This window comes from Conger conger, chromosome 12 (genome assembly GCF_963514075.1).
Source record: "Conger conger chromosome 12, fConCon1.1, whole genome shotgun sequence".
NCBI classification, from domain to species: Eukaryota; Metazoa; Chordata; class Actinopteri; order Anguilliformes; family Congridae; genus Conger; species Conger conger.
This window is the reverse complement of record NC_083771.1, coordinates 21,819,111-21,846,719: the sequence shown is the minus strand read 5'-3', so window position 1 is coordinate 21,846,719 and position 27,609 is coordinate 21,819,111. Positions and strand designations below refer to the sequence as shown.

At 47.2% G+C, this 27,609-nt stretch overlaps 1 protein-coding gene across 2 annotated transcripts in view; it reads left to right on the top strand.

Annotated features, from left to right (window-relative positions):
• LOC133142209 (CAP-Gly domain-containing linker protein 1-like) overlaps positions 1–27,035 on the top strand; it is a 45,625-nt gene extending 18,590 nt beyond the window's left edge. Inside the window, exons 9-23 of one of the 2 annotated variants that reach the window (XM_061263283.1) lie at positions 858–962; positions 2,211–2,723; positions 4,181–4,297; positions 5,294–5,351; positions 6,502–6,585; positions 7,673–7,829; positions 8,493–8,625; positions 16,380–16,486; positions 21,822–21,927; positions 22,199–22,251; positions 22,591–22,708; positions 23,438–23,579; positions 25,061–25,113; positions 25,774–25,901; positions 26,749–27,035. In XM_061263283.1, coding sequence (XP_061119267.1) covers positions 858–962; positions 2,211–2,723; positions 4,181–4,297; positions 5,294–5,351; positions 6,502–6,585; positions 7,673–7,829; positions 8,493–8,625; positions 16,380–16,486; positions 21,822–21,927; positions 22,199–22,251; positions 22,591–22,708; positions 23,438–23,579; positions 25,061–25,113; positions 25,774–25,901; positions 26,749–26,965 — 2,091 coding nt within the window. In that variant the 3' untranslated portion in view covers positions 26,966–27,035. The remainder of the gene's footprint in view (positions 1–857; positions 963–2,210; positions 2,724–4,180; positions 4,298–5,293; positions 5,352–6,501; positions 6,586–7,672; positions 7,830–8,492; positions 8,626–16,379; positions 16,487–21,821; positions 21,928–22,198; positions 22,252–22,590; positions 22,709–23,437; positions 23,580–25,060; positions 25,114–25,773; positions 25,902–26,748) is intronic. The other variant, XM_061263284.1, reaches the window with a different exon arrangement.
• Positions 27,036–27,609: the final 574 nt, after the last annotated feature.

The window sequence follows — 27,609 nt, the reverse complement described above, 5'->3', positions numbered from 1 at the left end:
TCCCCTGGTTCCTTGGGTCTGAATTGGTTGCTGATATTAAGGGGCAAATGAAAACCAGCACACCCAGCGGCTCTGCGGGACCAGGAATGAAGACCGCTGGTCTAATTGGTTAATGACTGGCTGTGTGAAAGCAGCTGGCACTGGTGTTCATGGGGAGGGGTGGGGTAGGTGGAGCAGCGGGCGAAGGGGTCGCTAGCCCTGATGTTCCTTCAGGCAGGTGTCCCGTTGGTGAGAGAGCGAAAGAAGAATCAAGAACAGGGATTTAGGGAAGAATGGTTCCTGTAGAATGGCATACTTTTGAGTAAGTTATGTCTTAATTAAAGCCATTCATGCTTTCTCTTCCTAAGGGCTCTTAGGGCGGTGTGACACTGCCTTGCAATTTTCCACGTCCCAATTTACCACCCATTCTGAACGGGCGGTCTCAGTCAGCTCTTCCTTTTCCTTTTCCATTCCTTCACCCTTTCGCTTCCGCCCCTGTCCGCTCTCAGCACGTTAGCCAGCTCTTTCCTTTCAGGCACGCTCCCATTTCACGCCAACGGCTAGCATCGCCCATGCTGTCACTCCAACTAACCCTAATCGCTCCACCCTCCATTCCACCCTCCCTCCACCCTCTGGTTCTCCATCTCCTCTGGTTACCCTCACCCTCCACCCATCCCAACCCCCCCCCCCCCCCCCACCACCACCACCACCACCACCAAACCCTGCCCTTCCCCCCTCCAATTCACCTCATTGCGGGATCTACTCACGGATGTTCTCTCGGCATGGCCTGCATGAGGCCCACCCCCCTGTGCGGCGTTGGGCTGGCATGTGACGGTGGCACTGGTGTGTTCTCTTCCTTTTCCCTTCTCCACTAACAGACGCAGACCATTCTGGAGCACGCCCGCATAAAGGAACTTGAACAGAGCCTGCTCTTTGAAAAGACCAAAGCTGACAAACTCCAGAGGGAGTTAGAAGACACTAGGGTAATGGATCCTCACCCTCGTGGACGGTTGGGGGCGACTGACCCAGTTTAGTCCCTTTACCTGGGACGTTGACAGAATAAATCTTTGAGAATTTATGTTTATCCTGAAAATATCGTTTTAAAAGGCGTGGAAAATAGGTGGTTGCTTTGGTTGAAGGTCAGCCTGAATCGTAAAGACCTTCAGAGTATTCGAAAATCCGCTGTTAGGTTGTAAATGCGATAGCTCATTTTTATAGCCTGGTCTTATTATTATGAATGTATCTGAAGTAAGTGATTGGCTGTGGTCCAAGCCTTTATGGGTGTAAAATATTGCTTTAGTTCTCCAAGCTGAGGCTATGGCAGTGGCCGTAATTGATATAGATCGAGGCAAAGTGAAGAATGCTTTGAAAATGGCCAATAACCTCCACTCTCAATGTCAAGTTAAAGACTCGAAGGGCTACTCCAAACAGGCTGAAAACCATCACACACAAACACACTGGACGTTGCCTGTAGCGAGTGCAGTGACCAGTCGCCTCTAATACTAGGTGACTCAGGGATTTTCTAATAGCTCTCTCCAGTTACTTATTAATTCACCTGGCCTTGGCCATTGTCACCCTGCTCTACTATAGATGCTACGACCCCCACTTTGACCCACAGCCAGCACCCCTCTCTTACCCCTCTCTGACCCCTGTCCTCTCCCCTGGCGTTCGTTTCAAACCCCCTGATCCTGCCCCCCTCCCCATCCCGGTTCCCCCTCTCTACCTCCCGTCTTACCCTGGGCAAGAATGGACTATAATTCTCACGTCTGTGTTTTTGAAAGGACACCGTGTTTACCTTTGTTCTAGGGCTCAACCATCAGCAGTATTGAACAGCATAAGTGAATCCCCCCTTACAGTGTAGGCAGGTGCCGAAGCAGACGTTTCAGTAGGTTAGCCATTTCCTTAGGGTCCCTCTGCTGTCCCGGAGTGGTACTGCAAGCCTCTGTGACACTATGCCCACTAACTGTCGACTCAGTCGACTCAGTCGGGACAGTTGTCGGTCCACCAGTGTTTCTCATATTACTGCAATGGGAGTCCGCAAGTGGGCAGTTGAGGCAAGGATGAGGATTGGCTGTTATAAAAGAATGATGAACGGTTGTGGAATGGCACCAATGGTGCTGTACTGTCAAACACTGGCGGACCCACAGTTGGCACCCGCAGCAGCTCGACGGGTACTCCCCTGGTAAGGCCTTGGCGGGTGGCTCTTGACAGAGAGGTTCACTATCCTGCAGGTGGCCACCGTCTCTGAGAAGTCTCGCATCATGGAGCTGGAGCGGGAGCTGTCCCAGCAGGCCAAGGAGATGGCGGGGCTGCGGCTTCGGCGGGAGGAGTCTCCGCAGAGGCCGGGTGGCTCGTCCGGCCCTCTCCTGGAGGAGCTGGGCGCCCTACGGGAGCGACTGGAGGCCCAGAGCGGGGAGCACCAATGCGACCTCGCCGCCCTCAGAGACAGGCTGGCGGGGGCCGAGAGGGTGCACGGTCAGGAGCTGGCCCTCCTGAGGGCCGCCTCCGAGGAGCTGTCCCGGGACAACCAGCGGCTCAGGGCCCACCCGGGGCAGTCCAAGGAGGGGGGCCCGGCGGGGGCGGGAGCTCGCCTGGCGGAGGAGCTGAGGGCCTGCATGCAGGAGGCGGCTGAGGAGAAGGAGCGCCTGAGGGAGGCGCTGCGCGGGAGGCTGGAGCGCACCGAGGAGCAGCACCTGGTGGAGATGGAGGACGTGCTGAGCAAGCTGACCTCCGCGGAGACAAAGGTGAGAGGGGAGGTGGAGGCGAGGAGCAAGGGGAGGGGGTTTAGGGGAGGTGGAAGAGTAGGGGGTTTAGGGGAGGAGCAAGGGGAGGGGGTTTAGGGGATGGTCGGGTGAGGAGCATTTCCCTCGGGGATACCACACTCACGCCGTCACCCAGTGCAAGGAACCTCGGCGTGGTGATGGACAGCAGACTGTCCCTTTCCGAGAACATTGCGGCGGTGACCCGGTCTTGCAGGTTCTTCCTATACAACATACGGAGAATCCGCCCCTTTCTCACCCCCTACTCGACCCAGCTCCTGGTCCAAGCGATGGTTCTGTCCCGCCTGGACTACTGCAATTCTCTCTTGGCTGGCCTCCCAGCGTCCGCCATCAGACCCCTCCAACTCATCCAGAATGCAGCAGCTCGTCTGGTCTTCAACCTTCCCAAATACTCACATGTCACCCCCCTGCTTACTTCCCTCCACTGGCTGCCTGTCATGGCTCGCATCAAATTCAAAACATTGGTGCTAGCCTTCCAGGCAGTTAAAGGGACTTCCCCAGCTTATCTGCAAAAAATCATCAGACCCTACACCCCTGCCAGACCTCTTCGTTCAGCCTCCACAGGCCGCTTGGCACCTCCCCCTCTCAGAACCTCCACCTCACGCTCACGACTACTGTCTGTTCTGGCTCCACGGTGGTGGAACGAACTCCCCGTTGAGGTCAGAACTATAGAATCTCTCCCCACCTTCAAGCGCAAGCTGAAGACACACCTCTTCAAGCAGCACCTCTCCCCATCCCTCCCTACCTCCCTGTGAACCTTAATTGTTGTCTCTGTGACTTGCTTTGTGTATCAGTATTTTTAGTTGGCTAGGTAAGCAGTGTTTGGATAGTTAACTTTGGTGACTTTTGCTCTGTTTGTTTGTTTGTTTGTTTGTTCAAAAAAAAAAAAAAAAAAAAAAAAAAAAAAAAAAGGCCCTTGTCCTTCTCCTTGTTGTACAGGTAGCAGTTGAAATTGTACTTACCTCTAGGGTCTTTCAGCGAACTTATCCCTGGTTATGGGTATGCACTTTGTTGTACGTCGCTCTGGATAAGAGCGTCTGCCAAATGCCAATAATGTAATGTAAAGGAGCAAGGTCCCCAAAAAGCAGGGCATTGGGGCTGGGGAAACAGGTGGCCATCTTGCACACCCTGCAACCAGGAGCTGCAAGGTGAACATGACAGCCTTCGGAGAGAAGCCCTGTCCTTCTGGCACAATGGGCCCACTTGACATTTCCATCCATTTTGTGTTTTAACTCATTATTGAGCTTCATCCTTAATCATTTTTCAGGCTGTGCCTGTTTTTACATCAGCTTTGTTCATTTGAATGTACTGCACAACATATTTTTGTTTATTTTCTGTTTTAGTATGTTCTTACTTTTTCCATATTCTTCATCCATGTCTTTCCCCCTTTCACTCCCATTGTGGCCCACATTGCACCCCAGGTCAGTGAGTTGACCAAAGAACTTGAGAGCAGGTTCCAGAAGGTTCTCTCCCTGCAGCAGAGTCTGGACTCTGCAGAGCAGAACAGGGCCTCACTCAGGGAGGAGCTAGAGAGCTTGGTAAGTTTTAGGGTGGGTGTGACTCTGCTGGAAGGGGGCAAGTGGACTAGGCTCCATTCAGTAGTTGGAGGTTTTTTGTATTAAAAAAATATATATATATCTTTTTAAAAAGTTGATACTACAACTATTACCAGTAGTAATTGTTACATTAGCATTATAATGTTCAGTTGAGAACCTTCTAATCACATATTTGTGATCTTTTGTGAGTTTGTAGGAATGGAGGTTAGGGTGAATGTCACACTTTATGTCTAGTCTATAGTCATGCAAATAATTATTGCAGTTGAGTCTGTAGAATAGTCCAGAACAATTACCTGAGTGTAAATTAACCTCCATGCATCTGGGTTCAACATGTGCAAGCAAATGTTTTGGCAGGAATTATTCTTTTGCATCGATGAAAAGATGCAGTACGGTGCTCTGTACATAATGAGCTGTCCATCGTTCATGATTCGTTTCTTTGGAGAAATGTTTTTGCCACTAGAGGGACTCCCCATTCTGTGTTTGGTGTTGCATAAATCAGCTATGCTGACTCATTGTGCCCACACTGGTGCCTTCTGACCACAGTGAATGAAACTAAGGTATCCTTACCTTACCTATACCTTCTCAAAACCTTGTCTAAACCGTACATCAACCTAATCCAAACTACCTCAACCAAACCAGTATATTTACCAAACCCAAACCATAGTGTGTGAAACAAAACCTGGTGCACGGGCAACTTTTGTGCACAGAAGCATTTCTGGTGTTCTGTCTGGTTGGTGTTGTCAACACCATTGCCTATAATCCCTTTGTGACATGCAGTGTATGAAGTATACTGTTTTATGCTTTTGAATACTTAAGTAATTACAGTTCGTATAATTACACTTCACCTACGCTGAAGTATACAATTTTAGCACTAGGGTCTGTAATCCATCCATGGCTGTTTGCCAAATGAGGGGTGATCAGGCCTTTTTCTGCACTTGAGCTAATAATTATATTGGTTTTGCTCATTCGCTGTTACAGAAGAAGAGGTTTGAAGGAGATTCGGAGGAGAAGGCAGCGGCCGTGGAGGCTATGCAAGGTAAGCGTGCTCCGTGAATCGCAGTCGTGTTGTCTCAAATATTTAAACCCAATGTTGCATTTATTTTCATACATTTATCGTGTTTAACAAACAGTGTTTTTTGTCACCTTGAGGGGGGGATGTTGGAGAGGGGGCTGTTGGATTGACATTTTAGTGGATATTATTTAAGAAAGTGCAAGTTGTAATGTGACCTAAAAATGGAAAGTGGTGTGCTTTATGCATATTTTTCTAAGCTACTGATAAAGCAATATCCAATATAATCCAAATGAACCAAATGACTGAACAAAGTCATTAGATGTTACCGAAACATCAGTTTTCCATGCAGCTTTGAGCTCGCAACCTCTGTATTGAGACTGCAGTTGTCTTTGAACTGTGATGTTAGCCATCACAGTTCAAAGGACTCTGTTCATGAAGAAAGTGATTTACTGGTAGCCTCTCTATGGATGCATGGCACATCATACTGAAAGGCAAAATAATAATATTTGGATCGAAGTTGGGTGAACTCACTTTTAGCACTCATGAAGGTAATGGCTACTGAATGAAAAGGGCTAGAATAGATATTACCAATTACATAAACACAGGTCACACTGATCCTGGAAGTTACTGCCCAGTTAGTTTGACATCCATATCGTATAACATTTATTGTTAAGGATGAGACCATAAAATGAAGTCCCCAAAGGATTGGTGGTGGGTCTGCTGTCTTTGTACAGCATATACAATATGAGTGATCTGAAGAAGTGCATTATGCTGGGGGACAAGTAAGAGGCTTGGAAGTGAAAGAAGTAATTGGGATGGACAGATAAGTTTTAAATATAAATTTAATACCACTCAAAGGTAAAGTTCTGCATACTCACAATTAGAAGAAACACATTACTTTATGGGGGCATATATCCTGTGTGCTTAAAGTAATATTTTAAAATATTATCCAATTCTACAGAACTGAATCAATTCAGGTTAAGCACCTCACTCAAGGTTGCAGTAGATTCCCCCAGCGGTGATTTAAACCTGCAAACCCATGAGTTATGGGCCGGGTCTGACTGCACTGCACTGTCGCCCCCAGACATCGAAGCAGTAAAATTAACACCACTTTCTCTCCCGTATTGCTGAAAATAGACGACATGTTCTGGATTTCTCTCCGTTCTGATTCCAGTGACAGTCAAGAGGCTTCATGAGAAAGAGGAGCTTTGCTTGTCCCTCTCAACTGCAGTGGAAGACCTGAAAACCCAGCTGGCAGGTTAGCTCTGTGTGTCTGGTGTTGTGTTGCCTTTGATGCTGCATCGTTGGAGAAGGTTTAGGAGTGACTCTGTATCCGTCTGACTGGGAAATGCCCATATGGTTCCAGTTCCCTGGCGCTGGACACAATTTGTGTCAGGTCAAAACCTTATTGTAATACAAGCCTGAGAGGTTGACACTGTGGGATGTATCTGTCCAACATTCAGAGATAGTGCTTTGCTTATAAACTAATGATCATTCTAGAAGGTTGTGCTACTTCAAGTCATTATCTTGTGTAAGTGGGGTTCAAATTGGAGGTGTTGATTCAAGCCAACTCGAGCTTTGGCTTTTGACACAACACTGGCTAAAATGTTTTTGAATCAATCACATTACAGGAAACCAATCTCACAAACTCACAACTTCCCTTTGCAGACACTCTTGAGACTAGGTTGGGGACTATAGCATCAGTGTCGCTTGTCTCCTTAGTGTTTTTCATTATCTGCTACAGTTACCTACCTGTGGCTTTACATTTTACATTTTAGTCATTTGGCAGACACTTTTAATCCAATGCCTTACAGTGCATAGGTTCTTCCACAAGTTAAAGCAACACATCCATAACTAGTAAAATACACATGCAGTGCTGTTCTAAACATACCGTCATCATAAGTGCAATAGGGATAGGGATATCGGAAAGGGGGGGGGGATCAGGAGGGAGGACGAAGGTACAGTTTGAAAAGGTGTGTTTTTAGTCTGCAACGAAATAGGGGGAGGGATTCTGCTGTGGCAGTGGTAGGCAAGTCATTCCACCACTGAGGAACCAGAACGCAAAACAGGCGTGAACGTGCAGCTCGACTGCCAGGTGCTCGTAGAGAGGGAACCATAAGGCGACCAGAGCTGGCAGACCGGAGTGGTCTAGCTGGGGAGTAGGGAGTGATCAGGGATTGTATGTAAGGTGGTGCTTCATAAGCTCATTGTGTGTGTGTGTGTACGTGTGTGCGTGTGTGTGCGTGTGTGTGCGTGTGTGTGTGTGTGTGTGTGTGTGCGTGTACGTGTGTGCGTGTATGTGTGTGTGTGTGTGTGTGTGTGCGTGTGTGTGTGTGTGCGTGTAGGAATGGAAAGGAAGATGAAGGCAGTGGAGGAGAGACGAGACCAGCTGACTCAGGATAAAGCCAAACTGGAGAATGACATCACAGTCATGATGAGATCATCAGGGGACAGCTCCTCCCAGCTCACCAAGATGAATGATGACCTCATTCAGAAGGACAGGTATTCGCTCTCTCTCTCTCTCTCTCTCTCTCTCTCTGCCTGTGTGTCTCCCTGTCTCTACATTTGATGTTTTTAGTAATGAGGAAAGTGACATGGCTAAATGGAGTGAAGCAGGGAGGACGAGAATAGAAAACATCATTTACAAGCTTTTAGGCTCGTGGGCCTGTTACCAAAGGATGAAAGTGGGAAACATTGATGGATGGAAATGTAAGTTATAAGTAACTGTTCATTCCTGTGGTTTCTTCAAAGTGGCCTGCTTCTCTAAAAACATGTTTCTAAAAATACACAAGAATTCAAAATAATCAGGTGACAGAGAAAACATCCAATTCAAAATTAGGAAAGATTATAAATAGTCCAGTGCTCTAGTGTATTCAGAAGGGGTGAAGTTTTGGCTGTGTATCTTAGATGGTTTGTGGCAGGGATATTCAAGTCTGGCCCGTGATTGATGGCAGTAGTACTGCTGGTTTTCAGTTTTCCACTCTAATTAGAGCCTGATCTTCACCTGAGAACCAGGTGGAATTAACTGTGTAATTGACTGTCTTCACTGATCAGTGAAGTGCCGAGTTGCAACAAAAACCAGTGCACCCTGTGGCCACCTGGGCTAGGAATGAAGACCACTGGTCCGGTCCTTTTTGCGCGACTCACCCAAAGCTCCCTCTGCAGGCGGCTGGGGGAACTGCAGTCGCAGCTCACGGAGGCCCGGGAGCAGGCCGCTCGCTCGGAGGAGGGCCGGACGAAGGACCAGGCCCGGGCGGAGGCGGAGCTCAAGGCCCTCCGGGAGCGGTTGGAGCGCAGGGTAAGCAGGAGCCCTGGTGTGGGGGGGGGGGGGGGGGTACCGTAGGTGCTGCTGTCATTGTAATGAACTTGGGTTTGGTAGATTGGGGTGCTGTTTTGTGAAGTTGCTTCCTTGTATTTCATTTCTTGAGGTGATTCCTTTGAGTACTTGATTGATGGTTCCTTGTTTTTAGACAGTTTAACTTAATCTGAAATGGCACTTTCCTAGTGACATCAGACGATGGTCTTACAAAAGGGAAACTGCAAACGGGAGCAGTGGGTATATGGTATATTTGTGGACCGCACCTGCATTCTTTTTCATCAGTAAAATGAGTAAATTAGTAGAAATTAGTTCGTTCTCCTTTCATTTTTGTAGTCTATTGCTGTTGAGCTCATCTCCAAGTGGGTGACAGAATTATGGAAATAATCTGAATTTAGTGCCTAGGGCATCTCCAGTGAAGTGGCAGTGCTCGTGGCTCCAATTTAAGGCACTTCAAATCCACTTTGATCTGGAGTGTTGTGACGTCTTTCTCATTGAGAGAGCAGGCAGCTGCAGTTGTGTGTGCCAGTACCCAGCAGCTGGGTAGAGCAGTGGGAACCATGGATACCCGTGAGCCAATCACATCTTCTGAAGGAGAGTGGGAGTTTGGCTGAGAAGTTTTGCTCACCCTCTTGGAAAAGTGTTCGAATCCAAGTTGATGTTCCAGCGAGAGATGGTAGCTCCCGCTCAGATGAATCCTGTTGTGAGAATATGGCATAGGAAGCATGGTGTGTGTTTGTGTGTTTGAGAGAGAGATTCTCCTTTATTTTTACAGATAAAAAAGGGGACATGCACTTCTTGTTAGCCAAATAATTTAACATAAAAAGTAGATGACAGCCAAAACCACTAAACCACAAACCCCAGAAACCCCCAAAACAGAACCCTCCACTTATAAATAAAAACAACCACCTCCCCCCAAAAAAACAAAGATAAAAACCACAAAAATAATATGATAAATAATGAGAGAGAGAGAGCGGGGGAGAGAATGTACAGAAGTGAGGAGATCTGTGGAAGTCGCTTGTTTGAAGATATTTGATGTATGAATTCTGGAACATCTGGGGAAAGCCACCGTGGAGAACAGCAGCTAGCTAGAGACTGGCTGTTGGAGGGTGGATTTAAGCTGAATAATGTGTGCAAATCAAAACTTCCCACAGTGGATTTGGAGGCAATTATTATTTTTATTGGAAGTCATTAACAGGAAGCAAATTGGGGTGTAGAATTTAAGCAAGGAAATATGAGATGGAGAAGTCCCTTGACCTAGGGAGGGACCAAATATCCTCAGCCTAGGAACCAAAGTTAACTTTTTTTCACTATGAAGACCGAACCATAGAAATAAAACCAGGCATTGCTTACTGGAGAGAACAGGTACAGCTGCTGTCCAAGATCCCAACCTGGTCCCTCTTCGGCTGTAGGAGGGACCAGGTACAGCTGATCACAGCCAAACTGGAGGAACAACCCTCCTCGTGTCTCAAACTATCAGAATATTTCAGCTCACAAACTGAAGTTTAGTGTCCTGTATTCAGTGAACTGGAATGAAATGGACACACAGACCATGTTACTTTTTTACCTCTTTATTTATTAGCTCAGTTTCAGCCTCCCTCATCATTAATAGCAGACCATGATTACTGTTCCTGTTTCTGCCGATGGGATGGGTGATGGACACTGCGTGGGTACTCATGGTTCAATCTGCAGAATTATTAGTTCAATCAGTGACGTTCTCGCATTAATATTAATATATTGAAGAACCAGTAAGATACGTTGAAGGTATATTTGCGAACTTTTGCTGGAAAATAATTGTCTCATGGTATTGCCCTCTGAAAAAGCCCTAAAAGAAGAGATAGAACTTGGATAAACCACTGTTTTGGTTTTCATTATTATTATTATTGATTATTATTATTATTATTATTATTATTGTTGTTATTTTTGTTATTGTTATTATTGTAGTAATACTTATTATTATTATTGTTATTTTTATTCTTACCTTTATATGCACATTGCAGTGGAGTACAAAGATTTTTATTACCTTCAGCTTCTGAACTGGATTTGATGCCAGAAGTTAATCTAATGTTGAGCACAGGGACCACGGAGCTAGTTCGTTTGCACATGACATTTGTACCTGGACAATTACAGTTTAATTTGCTTATGTAACATTTATGTAAATGTGGGGGGGGGGGGGGGGGGCGTAGGCTAATTAGCCTCAGAGCTTTTATGTCATGTCACGTTTTTAATGGTGTTTCAGCTTGACAAGCCATTCTGTTAAATACATTCATGATTTAAAGTCTTGTGTAAAATTTCAGACAAAGGATTGCTGAAATTGCAGTTGAGGAACAACAAAATATTGATATAAGATTTAGTGGAATGATGCAGACATGGCCCAGGCGTGGCTGTACACGTGAGACTTTTCTGAGTGTCTGTCCTTGTCTCCCGGATGCTTTTTGGGCATATGTTTTATTCATGCTCCATCGTCTCTTTTTTTGCACGCAGGCTTCCCAAGATTTAAATCCACAAAATACTGTCTGCATGAGCTGCGACAATGCGTATTAACTTGCTTGGCTCGTTTAACCCTTTAAGGTGTGCGATCACAAATATGTGCTTACAATGTTCTTAACTCAACGTAATGTAACAATCAGTACCAGTAATTGAAAGCAATTGAGTTCTAGAAGGGCTAAGAGCCTTGGACGGTCACGGAACTCTAATTTTGGAATAAAACCATGAGCTCAAAATCCCCAAATTTCACCCAAGCCATTTTCTCAAGCTCTGACAGTGTGAACTATTTTCATAACCTCCCTTTGGGCGATGCTCTTATCTAATTTGTCTTAAGCTTTGATTGACGCTAGACCAAGTATGCTGATGTGATTCTTTTCCATTTCAGTTATAAAACGCAGTTGCTTGAGTGAGCTGAACCAATTGTTCCGTTCATGCATCGTTTTTGCCGTGGCTTTAAGAAACCGATTGACACGACGAATATGCTATTTTTAGAGCCCGTAGCCGTTTTCGAAAAAAGTATTGGCGCTATAAGACAAATAAAAAGGCTGACGTAAACTCGTGTGTTGTTCATCAGATGAGCTACCGAGAGTTTACATAATTCAAGACTATATGCTCACTTGTATAAACCCCCCTCCTTTTTATCCCATGCTTTTGTTGTTACCCGGATCTGCTCACCGCAACGCACGTGAGGTTTACTCACAGTGCCGTTTATTTATTTGGATTTACCGTACAGTATGTGCTAATGCTATGAGCATTATTATTATTATTATTATTATTATTATTATTATTATTATTATTATTATTATTATTATTATTATTATTATTATTATTATCGTTTGTTTAGGATAATGCAATTTGATATTGTTACAAGTTAAAACTAGAAACAGTCTCTATGGCTAGTTTCCACCATCGACATGATTTTTTGAAGATACAGAAGTTGGTGATATAGAAAGTACAAAATAGGCCCACACATTAAATACAGATTAGATACAGCTCTGATACAATTTGTTCATATTTCATCGCTGAATTGCTTAAATCTATTAATCTCAAACTCTCAGTGCTGTATGTGTATGGGGTGTTTTTATATGGTCTATGGGTATACATGCCCCACCAAAGTGATTCATGGCTGATTCTTCACGGACATTCGGAAGTATTTCTTCAGACAGAGAGTGGTCACTGTGTGCAACAGCTTGCCAAGTCATGCAGTAGATACAGACACTGTCAAGACAAGGCTTCATACACTGCTGGATAATATTATCGTTTGGAGGTAAATGGTGAGTGCTCTGTACCCTTAGTGTGGTATGAAATATATAAAATGGTGATCATTGTTGGGCTGAATGGCCTGTTCTTGTCATTATATTATGTCATGTTATATTGTGTGTGTGCGTGTGTGCGTGTGCGTGTGTGTGCGTGTGTGTCTGTGTGTGCATGTGTGTGCGCATGTGTTTAGAAACTAAGGATGTTCATTTCGGGTTAGAATAATGCTATACACCCTGCAGTCCTATACTGGCACGTGAGCTTATGTAAGTACTCCAATAATAATGAGCTCTTCTTATGATGATTTGCTCCAGTCTTTGAATTTATATTCTCGTGTGATTTGTACATGTGGGATTATGGGTAATGGCAGGTGGAGTGATGTGATGGGGAAAACAGATTAGAGATTAGAAGAGAATAGAATCCAAACACAAGTCTTTGAACAGTACAAAGATATGCCGTGTGTGTGTTTGTGTGTGTGTGTGTGTCCACATGTATGTGTATTTCTGTATGAATGAGTGTTTGTGTGTATATATGCATTACATGGATGTGTACATGTGTTTTGAAGCATGTGCATATGTACTTGCATGTGTGTGTGTTTGTGTGTGAGATGGCGTAGATTAAAACTGGTCCATCTAGAAAAACAAATCATGACATTAGCTGAGTATTATTGGCATCAAAAGTAAAAACTGGCCACTGCTTTGCTGATTGGCTGACATGCAGTCTGTGACCACACCCCTGGTCTCAGGGCAGCTGTTTTCGCGCCTCGCCGAGCGGGACCTGCAGTCGCACGTGTCCTTCTGCACCCCCGCCCCGCCCCGGTCCCGGGTCCCTGGGGCCTCCCTTTCTGGGACAGCTTGCGGTCATGTCACGTTTCCCGGTCGGGATTAAAGGAGGAACGCGGTCTGCTGAACGGGTCTATGGTGTCGGCGGGAATCGAACAGAGCGCGATGTGGCCGGGGCTGAGGGTGACCATGTGCTCCCTCTCAAAATAAGAGGAGACGGGGTCATTAGAACGATGGCATGCTCCCGGGCTGGCTGCTGATTGGCTGATGATGGAGCAGGTGGAGGAGCTGGCTGCTAATCGCTTAGAGAGAGTGTGTGCATGTGTACAGGTATGTACAGTCCCCTCCAAAAGTATTGGGACAGCAATGCCCATTCCTTTGTTTTTGCAATACACTGAATACATTTGGGCTTGAGATTAAAAGATGAACACGAGACAGCATATCCCTTGCTTGCAATAACTGCATCGAGCCTGTGGCCCATTGACATCACCAAACTGTTTCTTTTGTGATGCTTTTCCAGGCTTTTGCTTCAGTTGTTGTTTGTTTCTTGGTGATTGACTTGGCCAGTCTGAAACCTTCCACTTTTTCTCCCTAATGATCTGTCATCTCATGTACATCTTTTGACCTCAAACTCAATCGTCTTCAGTGTACAGCAAAAACAAGGGAATTGATCTTGCTGTTCCAATACTTTTGGAGGGGACTGTAGATGTGTGTGATGTGTGTGTGTATGCATGTGTGTGTGTGTGTGTGTGTGTCCCTGCATGGGTGTGTGTGTGTGTCCGTGCACGTGCTTGTGTGTGTGTGTGCATTTGTCTGTGTGTATGTGTGTGTGCACGCACATGCTTGTTTGTGTGTGTGTGTGTTTGTGTGCATCCATGCGTGTTTGTACTGTGTGTGTGTGCGTGTTTGTCTGTGTGTATGCATGCATGTGTGTGTTTACGTCTGTGTGTGCATGTGTGTGCGTGCGTTTGTGTGTTTGTGTGTGTGTGCGCATGTGTGTGGTATGCGTGCGTGCATGTGTGTGTGTGCCTGTGTGTGCGCGTGTATGTGGGCATGTGTACGTGCATGTGTGTATTTGTTTGTGTGTGTGCATGCCTGCATGGGTAGTTCAGGAGAAAGCGGGTTGTTGGTAATTTGGAGCGTGTGTAAGAGGAGCAGGGAGGTGACAGGAGGACTGGAATCACTGAATTAATGAGGATGAAGGATGGGGGGATGACGAACAGAGCCAAAGAAGGGGAGGCGCCTCACAGCGTCAGAGAGACTCGTTACGTAACGCAGCGCTACAGCACACAGAGCGCTCTCTCTCACTCCGCTCCACACACACACACACACACACACACAGCTGCTCCGCGCGCTCTCCTCCGCGCGCTTTCCTCCAGCCCCGGTGCCGTTAGCGACAGCGCGGGAGATCGGACATGGACGTGGCGTCTCTCCAGCAGAGCTACTCCAGCCTGTACGTCCCGCACTTACAGGTAACGGGCAGAGGCAGCTGTGACGTCCCGGGTTTGAGTTTATTACCGCGGCCGTCCCGAGCCAGCACGCTGCCTTGTTGTGGGATGATTCAGAGCCAGGGCTTTTTGAATGGTCGCTGTGGCAGGTGGAGCTGCTGGCGGATGGGCGGCTGGTGCAGATATAGCGGATTTGAGTGTTGATACGGCGCGGCGGTGCGATGTGGAGTCGGACAGGGACGGCGTGGAAACGTGGCGGGTGTGGGACGCGCGGGATCGGCGGCGGTGTTGTTAGAGGACGGGAGGAGAGCGGAGAGGAGGAGAGCAGCTCGGAATGAAACCACGCCGGCTCTGTTGTGTAAACACGCGCGGTCTGTCGCCGCCTGTCTCTCCGACCGCACGGCGGAGGAAAGAGGCCGCTCTCTGTTCTTATTCTCAGGGGCTCAAGCACCCTGGAGGGGGGTCGTGTAACTGGACTTCCTGAACATTGAAGGATGTCAGTTTGAAAAACGGGAGCAGTGTGAAGTAGGCTGTCTGTGGTGATAACACTTCTGTGTTGCCGATGGAAGTCCGAGGCGGTTGATCCTGCCATGAAATGAATTATTGCCTGTGGTTATTTTTAGTTCTGCTCGGTGTGGACCGTAATTAAGAGGCTAAATTGTGGGAACAGACCGTGAAATGCGAAGGATTCTTGTCTGGCTAGAGCAAGAAAATCAATTTAGAAATGCCTCTATCCCAGACCCGTGAGTGGCAAGAGATCCTTTCTGGATTAAGACACCAAATCGAGAGAAACTAAATTACTGTTTTAGGCACACAAACTCTGTAATTGAATTTAATCAATGTGTCTGTTTTCATTTTTCTCATATTCCTTTTAGATCATTACTCATTTCACTGTGACAAATAAATTAAGGCTGTTAGATTATCCATGGCTTACTTTTTTGGGGAAATTGGAAGTGTATCACCGTCTTTCTTCTGAAGGTCACAGGAGTCTGTGCATGAGGCAGTTTTGGGGAAGACTGCTGGACCATCTAGTCTCATCTTATGTCAGAGCTTAGAGCAGGGCTACTCAACTCCAGGTTTTACCGGGTTGGTTCAGGAAGCAAGGTCATTCCTGAAATCAGGTGGTAGTGCATGGCTGGAGCAAATACCGACCCCCCCAGGACCTGAAGTTAAGCACCCCAGTCTACCTAGTCTTGCGAAGAAAATAGTGGAGGTCTCCCTGCCTTACCCCAAACCTCCCCCTAAACATTTACATCTCCCTGCCGTGGCTTATTAATGACACTTAAGTACTGAAATAAGTTGTGTTTAAACTGCAGCTGATGAATGTGGAGTTGTGTCCAGGATGACCGGTTGCTGTGCTTTTGTATTATGTTCTTTGTGCGTGATAAGATGATGAAATAGTAAATGGATTGTATTTATATAGTATATATACTTAAATACTTTTTCCCTCAACTACAGCTGCACAACGCACCTTACAATTAGTGCCTCTCATTCGCCCGTTCACACACACACACACTCACACACTGACGCCGAAAGACAGCCGTGCAAGGTGCCAACCAGCTCACCGGGAGCAATTATGGGGTCGGTGTCTTGCTCAAGCAACCTTTCGACACGTTTTGCCCAGAGGGGCTGGTAGCCCTCCGATTGCCAGACGACCGCTCTACCTCGTGAGCGAATGTCTGTGAAGTGCCTAACACGTAATGCAATGCATCGTTTTGCTGTACGGTGGTAAAACGCCGCTCTGTGTGTTGTCTCTCTGCAGCTGGACGGTCTGATGCAGCAGAACTCAAAGTACCAGGAGGAGCTGGGCCTGTCCGAGCAGCGGCTGACCATGGAGAGCCAGCGCGTGGGCAACCTGTGCAAGGAGATGTGAGTCTGCCCTCGCCCCCCGCTGGACAGGCAGGGTACTGCTGACTGTAAAGACGCCAGGGCAGTGGTCCGCTCTCCTGGTCCTGAAGAGCCGCAGGGTGTGCCGGCTTTTGTTGTTGCTCAGCGCTTAATTGATCAATTAAAGCAGTTAGTTGCACGGTTAACCCTGGTTTCTTGGGTCTGACTTGGTTGCTGATATTAAGCACACCCTGTGGCTCTCCGTGACCAGGAGTGAGCGGCACTGTGCTCTCTTGCGCACAGTGAGTCCAGGTGTGCTGGTTGTGTTCTCTCTTTGGGGGAGAGAGAGAGAGAGAGAGGGAGAGAGAGAGAGACCAGGTGGAGTTGGAATAGCCCTGAGGAGCTTTGTGGATGCCAAATCATCTCAGAGAACACCAGTTTGGAACAGGCACACCGAACAACAACAGATAAAATGGAAATGAAACTCATACATTAGAGCAACGTATATGCTGAATGTTGCCCGGAAACGGGAAGCGGCTGATGTGATTGGGTAAGGAGCTGCAGGTGGGTCCCTGCCTGTGTCCTGTTTAAAGGCATATCCCCTTGTTTGTTTGAGGGCAGTGGGCCTTTTTCTGGCTTTCTTTTTGGTCATTCTGCGCCATTTGCTACTTTTGGTTTTGCCCTGCCGTTATCCTGTAGGCACAAGGCAGGCACTATCTGTGGTCCTGGGGAGTCTTGGGGCATGGGGCTGATACAGGATCAGGTTTGCACTGTCTGTGGCCTAACCGTATCCATGATGAGCTAAAGGCAGAACTGACCTCAGATCAGCACTACTCTGAAATGCTGGGGACAGGAACACATGCTCATCCATGCTCTCCTGATAGGGGCTATAGATGCTAGTGAAAAGATAGATGCTGGGGAAAAGCGGGAAATTAGATGGTAGCTGGGTTTCGATTTAAAGAGAGGAGAGAGGTACGACATGCAACCCTGAAGCCAGACAGGCAGCCATGGGCTAGGGAGGGAGAGAGAGAGAGAGAGAGAGAGAGGGGGAGAGGGGGGGAAGGAAAGGGAGGGAGATGGAGAGAGGGAGGGAGGGAGAGGGATAGAGAGGAAGGGAGAGAGAGGGAAAGATAGAGGGACAGGGATGGAGAGAGAGGGAAAGATGGAGGGAGAGGGAGTTAGATGAGAAATGACTGGGGTTTGTACTGGGTGTGGACCAGTGACCGTTAGAAAGATCAGCCTGATACAGCCACACCGCCCTGTCTCAGCTGTTTGGCTCTGAGCGCAGAGAGGAGAAACGCCCGCGTGCAGAAGGTCAGCCCCTCCCCCAGCACTCTCAGCAGTATGCACGTGGCCCAACATTCCCCAGAGTGACGACTCCACGCACAGTTATTACGCTTCAGCGGAGTCTCATATGTGCGCACGACTTCATACCCAGCGTTAATTTCATGAGTACCCAGCGGCAAAAAGTAGCACGTTTACATCTTGAACTTATATGCTCTACTGAAGCTGCCGTCTGATTTTATCTATTCATGTTCTCTTTTATGAAGCCATTTTAGAAAGATTACGATGTACAGAATTTAAAGTGCATGCCCGCCAGCTGTATTGCGTAAATATTGTATGTTGGTGATTGCGGTTGAAGGGTTATCAGTAGGTTGGAACTTGGACTCGCATCTTTTTCCTGCGGTTCAGGCTTATGTTTTCTATCCAACAACAGTAACAGCAAAGCAGCGAGACTTTGGCATGTGCTGTGGCCCTAAAGGGGCAAAGATGAGTCATATTGAACATCATCTGACGAAGAGTCATTGCCTCCATTTTCTTTAACATGACTGAGATCTACAAACATTTTTTCTGAGGAGCACATGTTAGGAGCACGCTAATGCATCCCAGTTAGTAGGTGTGATCCAAAATTATTTTCCCAGTTAGCACACGTGTTTTCAGCAGCAAAATAAAGTATCCTAAAATGGGAGCACTGTAGAGCACAGCACGACAGGGGAAGTTGGCGGGGAAACTTAGTGTCTCGGTCCACGCCATACCCTTTTGAAGGACTGAGAAGGAAAGCGAAGTGAACTTCCGGACGTCTTATTGGCTGGGAGGGCGACGACACGCTGTGGGGGATGAGGTAAGTTCCAGCAGCTGGCCCGAATACGGAGGACGGGTTCCTCAGCGTCTTACTGGAGGAAGTGTGTCCGGACCCCCGCGGTGAGCCCGTCTGTCTTTTCCAGGCTGAGACATCTCTCTGGCTGCAGAATGAGGGTCGCTCTTTGTGGGAGATGGGGAGGGAGGGGGGGGGGATTCGTTAGTGCCAACGTCTCACGTCCCTGACTATTGGACAGGCGTCAGAGCGAGCCCCCCTGCATGCCAGCTCTGTGGACCGCAGGGCTTCTTACAGCGCTGCCAAGGCTGCAGAACTGCTGGAGGAGAACTTGTACTGGAGCTTCAGTGAGCTTAGCCATACAATCCCTCATGTGTGTTTCTATAGTACACTTTACAAACCCAGATGTGTGTTTCTATAGTACACTTTACAAACCCACATGTATGTTTCTATATTACACTTCACACTCTGGGTGATGGCTCAATGTATAAACCCTGTTCCTGGAGATCGACCCTCCTACAGGTTTTCATTTCAACCCTATTTTTGCACGCCTGATTGTACTAATCAGCAGCTCACTGAGATCTCTATCTGTTGAATGAGGTGTGATTTGTTAGGATAGAATTTCATGGCATTCATTTAATGGATCCAGCTACAGAATTGGCCTTGTGGTTTAATGTTCTCGGACCTGGGCCTGCAACTTGGAGGTTGCAGGTTTAACTCACAGATAGGGCAGTGCTGCACTTAACCTGATTGTCTGTCTCACTGTACAGTATATACTGCATGTCCTAAAACAATACAGGTTTCATGCAGTTCATTTAAAGGCACTGATTGTCTGCTGGAACTTGTTAAGTGAGCAGGACCAGTGATATTTGTATGGAAAATGACCGGGACATTTTCCTTAGATAATTCCTTGTACCCTTCTGACAGAACACTGTCTTCCTACGGAAGTGTATCTGAACTCGGCTTCCCGAAAGGTTTACGTAACGTTCTGACGGAAATCTGCCCCGCTTGGCGGATGCAGTCGGCTCCTCCTTCTGTGCCTTTTGAATTTTTGACGAGGCCGCATTTAGACTGCTGACGCCATGCCGACCAGGAGCTGCCCCATCCACTCCCCCTGGAAGCAGTTAGCTGTGAGATGTGAATGGCATGTTCGATTTGTGTGTAAAACTGTTTTTTTCTGTATAAAATTGTCTTTTGCTATGCTTTCCCCCCAACAAAAGATCACTTTATTTATCCTTTGATTAAGTACACTGGTTCGCCTGCACTGACAGGACTATGCATTTTTTATACTCATATATTATTTAATGTCTGCATTGTTTGAACTTTAAGTGCTCTCTGGTTGGCACAGACTGTTCTGAGGAGAATCCTGAAGCGCACATTGAAAATCTCGAAGCATGCATTGATGATCTTGATGCACACTGAAAATCTAGAAGCACAGGTTGAGAACCACACTTCAAGAACACTTAGAAACACGTAAAAAATCTTGAGGCACACACAGAATCTTGAAGCACTCATTGCAAATCTTGGAGCAACAGTGAGAACCTTGAAGAACACATTGAGATTCCGGGCAGATGCCGGGCAGATGTTGAGAATCTTAAGGCATGTGTTAAATCTTGAGTCACACTGAGATTCTGGAGGCAGATGTTGAGAATCTCGAGGCACACTGAGATTCTGGAGACAGATGTTGAGAATCTTGAGGCACGCTGGGATTCTGGAGGCAGATGTTGAGAATCTCGAGGCACACTGAGATTCTGGAGGCAGATGTTGAGAATCTTGAGGCACGTGTTGAAAATCTTGAGGCACACTGAGATTCTGGAGGCAGATATTGAGAATCTCGAGCCACACTAAGATTCTGGAGGCAGAGGTTGAGAATCTTGAGGCACTCTGAGATTCTGGAGGCAGATGTTGAGAATCTTGAGCCACACTGAGATTCTGGAGGCAGATATTGAGAATCTCGAGCCACACTGAGATTCTGGAGGCAGATGTTGAGAATCCTGAGGCACGCCGAGATTCTGGAGGCTGAGGTTGAGGCTGAGATGGTGAGAGGGAAGCTGAATCTAGGAGCCCTGTATGAGCATGTCATTGGACCAGTGGGTGGATTTTAGAAGCGTAATTAAACTTTGGCTCCAACATCCATGAGCACAGCTGGGAGGTCGATCACATATGAGCTGTATGCCCTCTGCAGACTGCATTTATCCATCAAACAAATCAACATGCCTTTTACACGGAGACACCGTGGGATATCTTAACATCATTCAGGGTTCAAACATCACACTGCGATGCTGGAATCTTTTCGCTGTCATAAAGTCACAACAGTATAAATAAGAGAATAGAGGTTAATAGTTAATGGTGGAATAATAGTACAATTAGGAATGTTGTGGGTTAATATGATTTCATACTCATCAATGAAATGGAAATGGAAGAGTTTGTATTGAGCGACATTTATCTGTAAAATGGAGGAAATGCAAAAGAAGGAGAGCAGAGCAGAGCGTCCTTGTGGCTGAAGGAGAGACACACAACATGAAGGGAGATCTGTGCAGCCTGGCCAGTCAGTTAGTATGCTGCAATGATGACTTTTCTGCAGAAATGTGTTCCTGTGGAGGATTTAAATGGCTGCTTAGTTCTATTATTCATCAGCATAATCAGCATTAAACACCGTTTCTCTTTTTTCAAATTCAAGTGAAAAGAAGTAAAAAATAAAAAATAAAATGCGGCTGAAAAGAAACATTTGTGAGAAGTCGGCCATTTTGTGAAATGGTGTAAGTTGTGGTGAAAGGCTGGTGTGGCGGTGCAGTAATGGCGGTGTGGTGAGTGTGAGGCTGCGGCTGTTGTTCCGGTGCCTGGTGCCCCGGCCTCTGCAGCAGTGAAAGGCCCCACTGTGGCCCCGGGGCCAGGGGGAGACGGGCCCTTTGTTTCCGCCGGGGCCGCTGCAGGGCCTCTTTGTGCACACCTTGCATGACCTCACAGGAGACGGCGTTTCCTCGTTTGGAGAGGCATTGTTTTCTCCCAAGAGGCCGGGGACCGATGGGGGGGGTTAATTTCAGGGATTTCAAAGCCCATTTTATAGCATGTTTGCACCACAAACGATTCCTTGAGTTTATGAGATAATGGTGATAGTTTTTAGTAATTCATCCATAGGCCCCACCTTCTTTCATTCCCCACTTCTATGGTGTTGCTGTGGCGACATGCTCCCGGCCTTTTTCGCGTGCGTGTGTGCGCCTGCGAGTTCCACGCGTGTTCATGATCCGCTGGCGGCTGTTTCCCCCCTGTCAACCTCTGCAGCGAGGAACTGAAGCTGGCTGCTACCCAGAAGTCTCTGAGCCTGGCTGCCCTTCAAGAGGAGAACGGAAAGCTGGCCAATGAGCTGAGCCACGGCGGCCAGCACAAGGTACTGAGTCACCCAACCACGGCCCCACAGGCTGTGCCCACTGCTAGCGTTAGCATCAGCCTCGCTTTCCTCTGCGCCTGTATGTCACTAACCTTCAGGGCCCTCTGGCTTTTCTGTCCAAACGTCAAGCATACAACATGAAAACATTCATTTAAAAAACTCGGAACTCTATAGGCCTTTGCAGATTTCTTGATTTATTTGGCTGTATGTAATTATTTAGCTTTTTTAAATGTATGTAAGTGTAAAAGGCCTGTGTTGGTGGCTCTTTCAGGGTGGGGAGGACCGTTTGGTGCTGAACAGCGCATTGCCGGACGTGAAGAGAAGGTAAGGAGATCAGTGCATCAATCTCTTGCATCGCAGTGTGTTTCCTTCAGTGTGCTCTAAAGCAGTGTGTTTCCCTCAGTGCGCTCTAAAGCAGTGTGTTTCTCCAGTGCGCTCTAAAGCAGTGTGTTTCTTCAGTGTGCTCTAAAGCAGTGTGTTTCCCTCAGTGCGCTCTAAAGCAGTGTGTTTCTCCAGTGCGCTCTAAAGCAGTGTGTTTCTCCAGTGCGCTCTAAAGCAGTGTGTTTCTTCAGTGTGCTCTAAAACAGTGTGTTTCCCTCAGTGCGCTCTAAAGCAGTGTGTTTTCCTAAAGTATCTTCCTAAAGCAGTGTGTTTTCCCCACAGAGAGAGCAGTTCAGAGGCTGAGCGAGAGGGAGAGAAGGCTGACCTCCAGCAATCTTTGCAGAACACCAGTGCCTTGATCCTGGAGAAGGACAAAGAGCTGGAGACCCTGAGGAACGAGGTAACCATTCATTCTCAGGGGGTCTGCAGCAGAGGAAAGTCTAGTGGTTAGCATTGTGGGTCTACTTTGTAAATAAACCTTCAGTTGTGCTTTCCATAGAACCCTTTCAAAGAAAGACTGAAGATACTTAATTCATTAGAGAATGGAAAGCAGGGTGCTTTAAGATCTAAAATGACTACTTAGGACCAGAAATTCCCAATTTCATCCCTACTTCACTCACATCCAAATGTCTTAATTCTGGCATGCAGCTGAAAACATGTATGGCCACAAGTGTGCAGCGGAGTCACAAAATGGCCGCTCTAGGCACAAGTTTAACGCCTAGTGGTACCTTAACGCCAGACTCAGACAGTTTGCTGACTGTGGGGATGGGGCAGTTTGCTGTGGGGACGGGGCAGTTTGCTGTGGGGATGGGGCAGTTTGCTGTGTAGATGGGGCAGTTTGCTGTGGGGATGGGGCAGTTTGCTGTGGGGATGGGGCAGTTTGCTGTGTAGATGGGGCAGTTTGCTGTGGGGATGGGGCAGTTTGCTGTGTAGATGGGGAAGTTTGCTGTGGGGTTGGGGGCAGTTTGCTGTGGGGATGGGGCAGTTTGCTGTGGGGATGGGACAGTTTGCTGTGTAGATGGGGCAGTTTGCTGTGGGGACGGGGCAGTTTGCTGTGTAGACGGGGCAGTTTGCTGTGGGGATGGGGCAGTTCCCTGACCCTGGGGGATGTGTCCCTCATGCTGTGCAGATCGCGGTGCTGCGGGGGGAGAGCACCATGGCGAAGACGCTGCAGGCGGCCGTGCTGACCCTGGAGACGGACAAGGCCCAGCTGCAGGCCCGCGTGCGCAGCCTGGAGCAGCGGCTCACCGGCCGGGACGACACCTCCACAGGTAAACCCACCGCCCTCCCGAATCAGAGAGAACAACCGCCAATACAGCGGGAACAACCACCAATACAGCGGGAACAACCGTCAATACAGCGGGAACAACCGTCAATACAGCGGGAACAACCGCCAATACTGCAGGAACAACCGCCAATACTGCAGGAACAACTGCCAATACAGCAGGAACAACCGGCAGAACCTCAGAGAGAGGAACACTGTGGGAATGGAGGTTGTTCAGTTCTCTAATCTTCATAACTTTGCAAATGGATTCAGAATACACCCATTTGAATTATAACAAATGATTTGAGTTGTCTACACTGCATTATTCTGGCCTTCATATTTCAGCTTCTATACATGGTTTTGTCTCTTTAGTGGAGAAGTGAAGTACTACAGCGTTAAATGGGGACAACTGCTCTTAATGTTGCAGTGATCAGCTGTGCTCAAGATCATTTTTTACATGTCTGCTGATTTCTTCTAAGAATTACAAAAGCGGAGGCTTCCTTACCCATGTTCAGCAATTATCACCATTATATCAATGATTGATTCAAGTATTGCATATGAATATACCAAACAAATTCTTGTTCGTGATTTTAGGTGCTCATCTCCAAAATCATATTCAGTGAATCTAATTGCATTTAGCAGTCATGGAGTCTACTCATCTACCTCTCAAAGACTCCTACTTTGACATTAGTCTTTATCTTTACAAGACAAATGAGCTTTCTTCCTCAGCCTGTGGCCTGGGTGACCAAGTCTAATGTGTGTGTGTCTGTGTGTGTGTGTGTGTGTGTGTGTGTGTATCTGTGTGTGTGTGTCTCTATGTGTTTGTGTCTCCGCGTGTGTGTGTGTGTCTGTGTGTGTGTGTGTGTGTGTATCTGTGTGTGTGTGTCTCTATGTGTTTGTGTCTCCGCGTGTGTGTGTGTGTCTGTGTGTGTATCTGTGTGTGTGTGTCTCTATGTGTTTGTGTCTCCGCGTGTGTGTGTGTCTGTGTGTGTGTGTGTGTGTGTATCTGTGTGTGTGTGTCTCTATGTGTTTGTGTCTCTGCGTGTGTGTGTGTGTGTCTGTGTGTGTGTGTGTGTGTGCGTGCGTGTGTGTGTCTGTGTGTGTATCTGTGTGTGTGTGTCTCTATGTGTTTGTGTCTCCGCGTGTGTGTGTGTGTCTGTGTGTGTGTGTGTGTGTGTATCTGTGTGTGTGTGTCTCTATGTGTTTGTGTCTCTGCGTGTGTGTGTGTGTGTCTGTGTGTGTGTGTGTGTGTGCGTGCGTGTGTGTGTCTGTGTGTGTGTGTCTGTGTGTGTGTGTGTGTGTGTGTGTGTATCTGTGTGTCTGTGTGTGTGTGTGTGTGTGTGTGTGTGTGTCTCTATGTGTTTGTGTCTCCGCGTGTGTGTGTGTGTCTGTGTGTGTGTATCTGTGTGTGTGTCTCTATGTGTTTGTGTCTCCGCATGTGTGTGTGAATATGTGTGTCTGTCTCTGTGCGTGTGTGTGCCTCCTCAGGTGACACGGCCCTGGACCAGCTCCGGGAGGAGAAGGAGTTTGCGGAGGGCCAGGTCAGAAGCTACACCGTGCTTTTCACTGCTGTTTGTTAATGAGATAGAGACCTCAGACAAGATGGCCGTCTGTGGCCAGAAGCCTACACTGAAAGAAGACCTCTCTATTAGAGGAAGAATTAATGTACTGAGATAATAGTCTCTGAGCTTTACTTTTTTTAAATACATGAGAAAAATTTTTTAAAAGCTTAAATATGATAGCACCGCTTGAACAGGGAGAACACCAAGTGTTCTTCAGTGTACACTTCATATATACATAATCATTTACTAATTTACAAATTATTGCAATATTTGCATCTTAGGATATACTGTGTTTTCTTATTTCTCAGCCTCATAATGACTGTCAATAACAGACTCCAAAGGCAACCAAATCCTTATACTGAAAGCTTTCTTATACCTGCACTAAGGACGTGATTGAATACCCTAGATTATTCAGAAGCAGCTGAGAAGCCAACCTTCCAATTACTTTTGGTCCCCTAAAATTGAGGAGGGGGGCTATTTCTAAAAATGGATGCGATTCCTACACCCGATATGGATGCTACACAATTTTCCGGACTAAAAGAACAGAAATTGTACCAACTGTCCAAGTACATACGGACTGCACTGTAGGTTTTGGTGTACAAGGAAACTGACATGTCCTCCTGGTCTCCCTCCACTCAGATTGACTTCCTGAACTCGGTCATCGTGGACCTCCAGAGGAAGAACCAGGAGCTGAAGAGCAAGCTGAAGAAGCTGGCGGAGGCGTCCTTCAACGGGAACGCTGACGGAGAGCTGGACAACCACGGCAGGTGGGTCCTACTGTCCGCCCCCTCCCAAAACCTCCAGCCGTTCACCACTCTCCTGCCCCTACCAGCCTGGTTCTGTCCCAGTTCTGATTACAGTGCCTTTGTAGGAACATGGGTAAATATATTATATATGCATTCCCCATTTACATTTTTACATTTTTGTCATTTGGCAGACGCTTTTAATCCAAAGCGACTTACAAGTGCATAGGTTCTACCATAAGTCAAAGCATCACATCCAGAACTAGCAAAATACACATGAAATGCTGTTCTAAACATAGTCGTCATCATAAGTGCAAAAAAAATGTTTGTTTTTTTTGTTTGTTTTTTTTTGGGGGGGGGGCGGGGGGGTTAGACAAGGATAGGGATATCAGAAAGGAGGGGCAGGGGAAATCAGGAGGGAAGACTAAGGTAGAGTTTAAAAAGGTGGGTTTTGAGTCTGCGTCGAAATAGGGGGAGGGATTCTGCTGTTCTGACAGTGGTAGGCAAGTCATTCCACCACTGAGGAACCAGAACGGAAAACAGGCGTGAACGTGCAGCTCGACCACCAGGTGCATGTAGAGAGGGAAATGTTTATACATATGTTTGTACATATATTTTACACATTTTATTATTTCCACGTATTATCCAGCAAGAGACAAGAGGTACATTGAGGTATTGCACTCTCATGAGCTAATCTATTCCTTTAAGTATTCTGTCTAGCTTGGCTAAATGGACTGTTTATGTATTCCTCTGTTCTTATGTTCTAGATGGGCTAAATGGCCTCTTGTTCTCATGTACTCTGACTGTTAGGTAGTGGTGTGTATCTGACTACTGATCTCCCCTCGTCTGTACCTGTCTTTCTGTCCGTCAGTCTGTCCAAGAAGAAGCCCACTCCCCGGCTCTTCTGTGACATCTGCGACTGCTTCGACCTCCATGACACGGAGGACTGCCCCACTCAGACCCAGTCGCCCGATTCGCCGCCCCACACCGCCTACCACGGTAGCCGTGGTGACGAGCGGCCGTACTGCGACATCTGCGAGGCGTTCGGCCACTGGACCGAGTCCTGCAACGACGACCAGACCTTCTGAGCCCCTCCCCAACCACCTCCCCAACCCTGCCCCTCCTCAAACCTGCCCCTCCCCCTCCCCAACGCTTGCCCCTCCCCTGCCTCACATACACACAGGTGCGCAGCCACACATTCACACACACACTCACACACACACACACACACACACACACACACACTCACACACACTCACACACACACACACACACTCACACACACTCACACGCACACACACTCTCACACACACACACACACACACACACACACACACTCACACTCACACACACACACACACACACATACACTCACACACACACATACACACACACACACACTCACACACACTCACACTCACACACACTCACACACACACACACACACACACACACACACACACACACTCACACACATACACTCACACACACACACACTCATATACACACAGGTGCACAGCCACACTCACACACACACACTCACACACACACACACACACACAGATAAAACAAAAACTCACACATACCCACACAAAACAAAAACACATCCACACAAAACAGACACACACATCCACACAAAACAACAGCACACACACACCCACACAAAACAGAAACATCCACACAAAACAACAGCACACACACACCCACACAAAACACACACATCCACACAAAA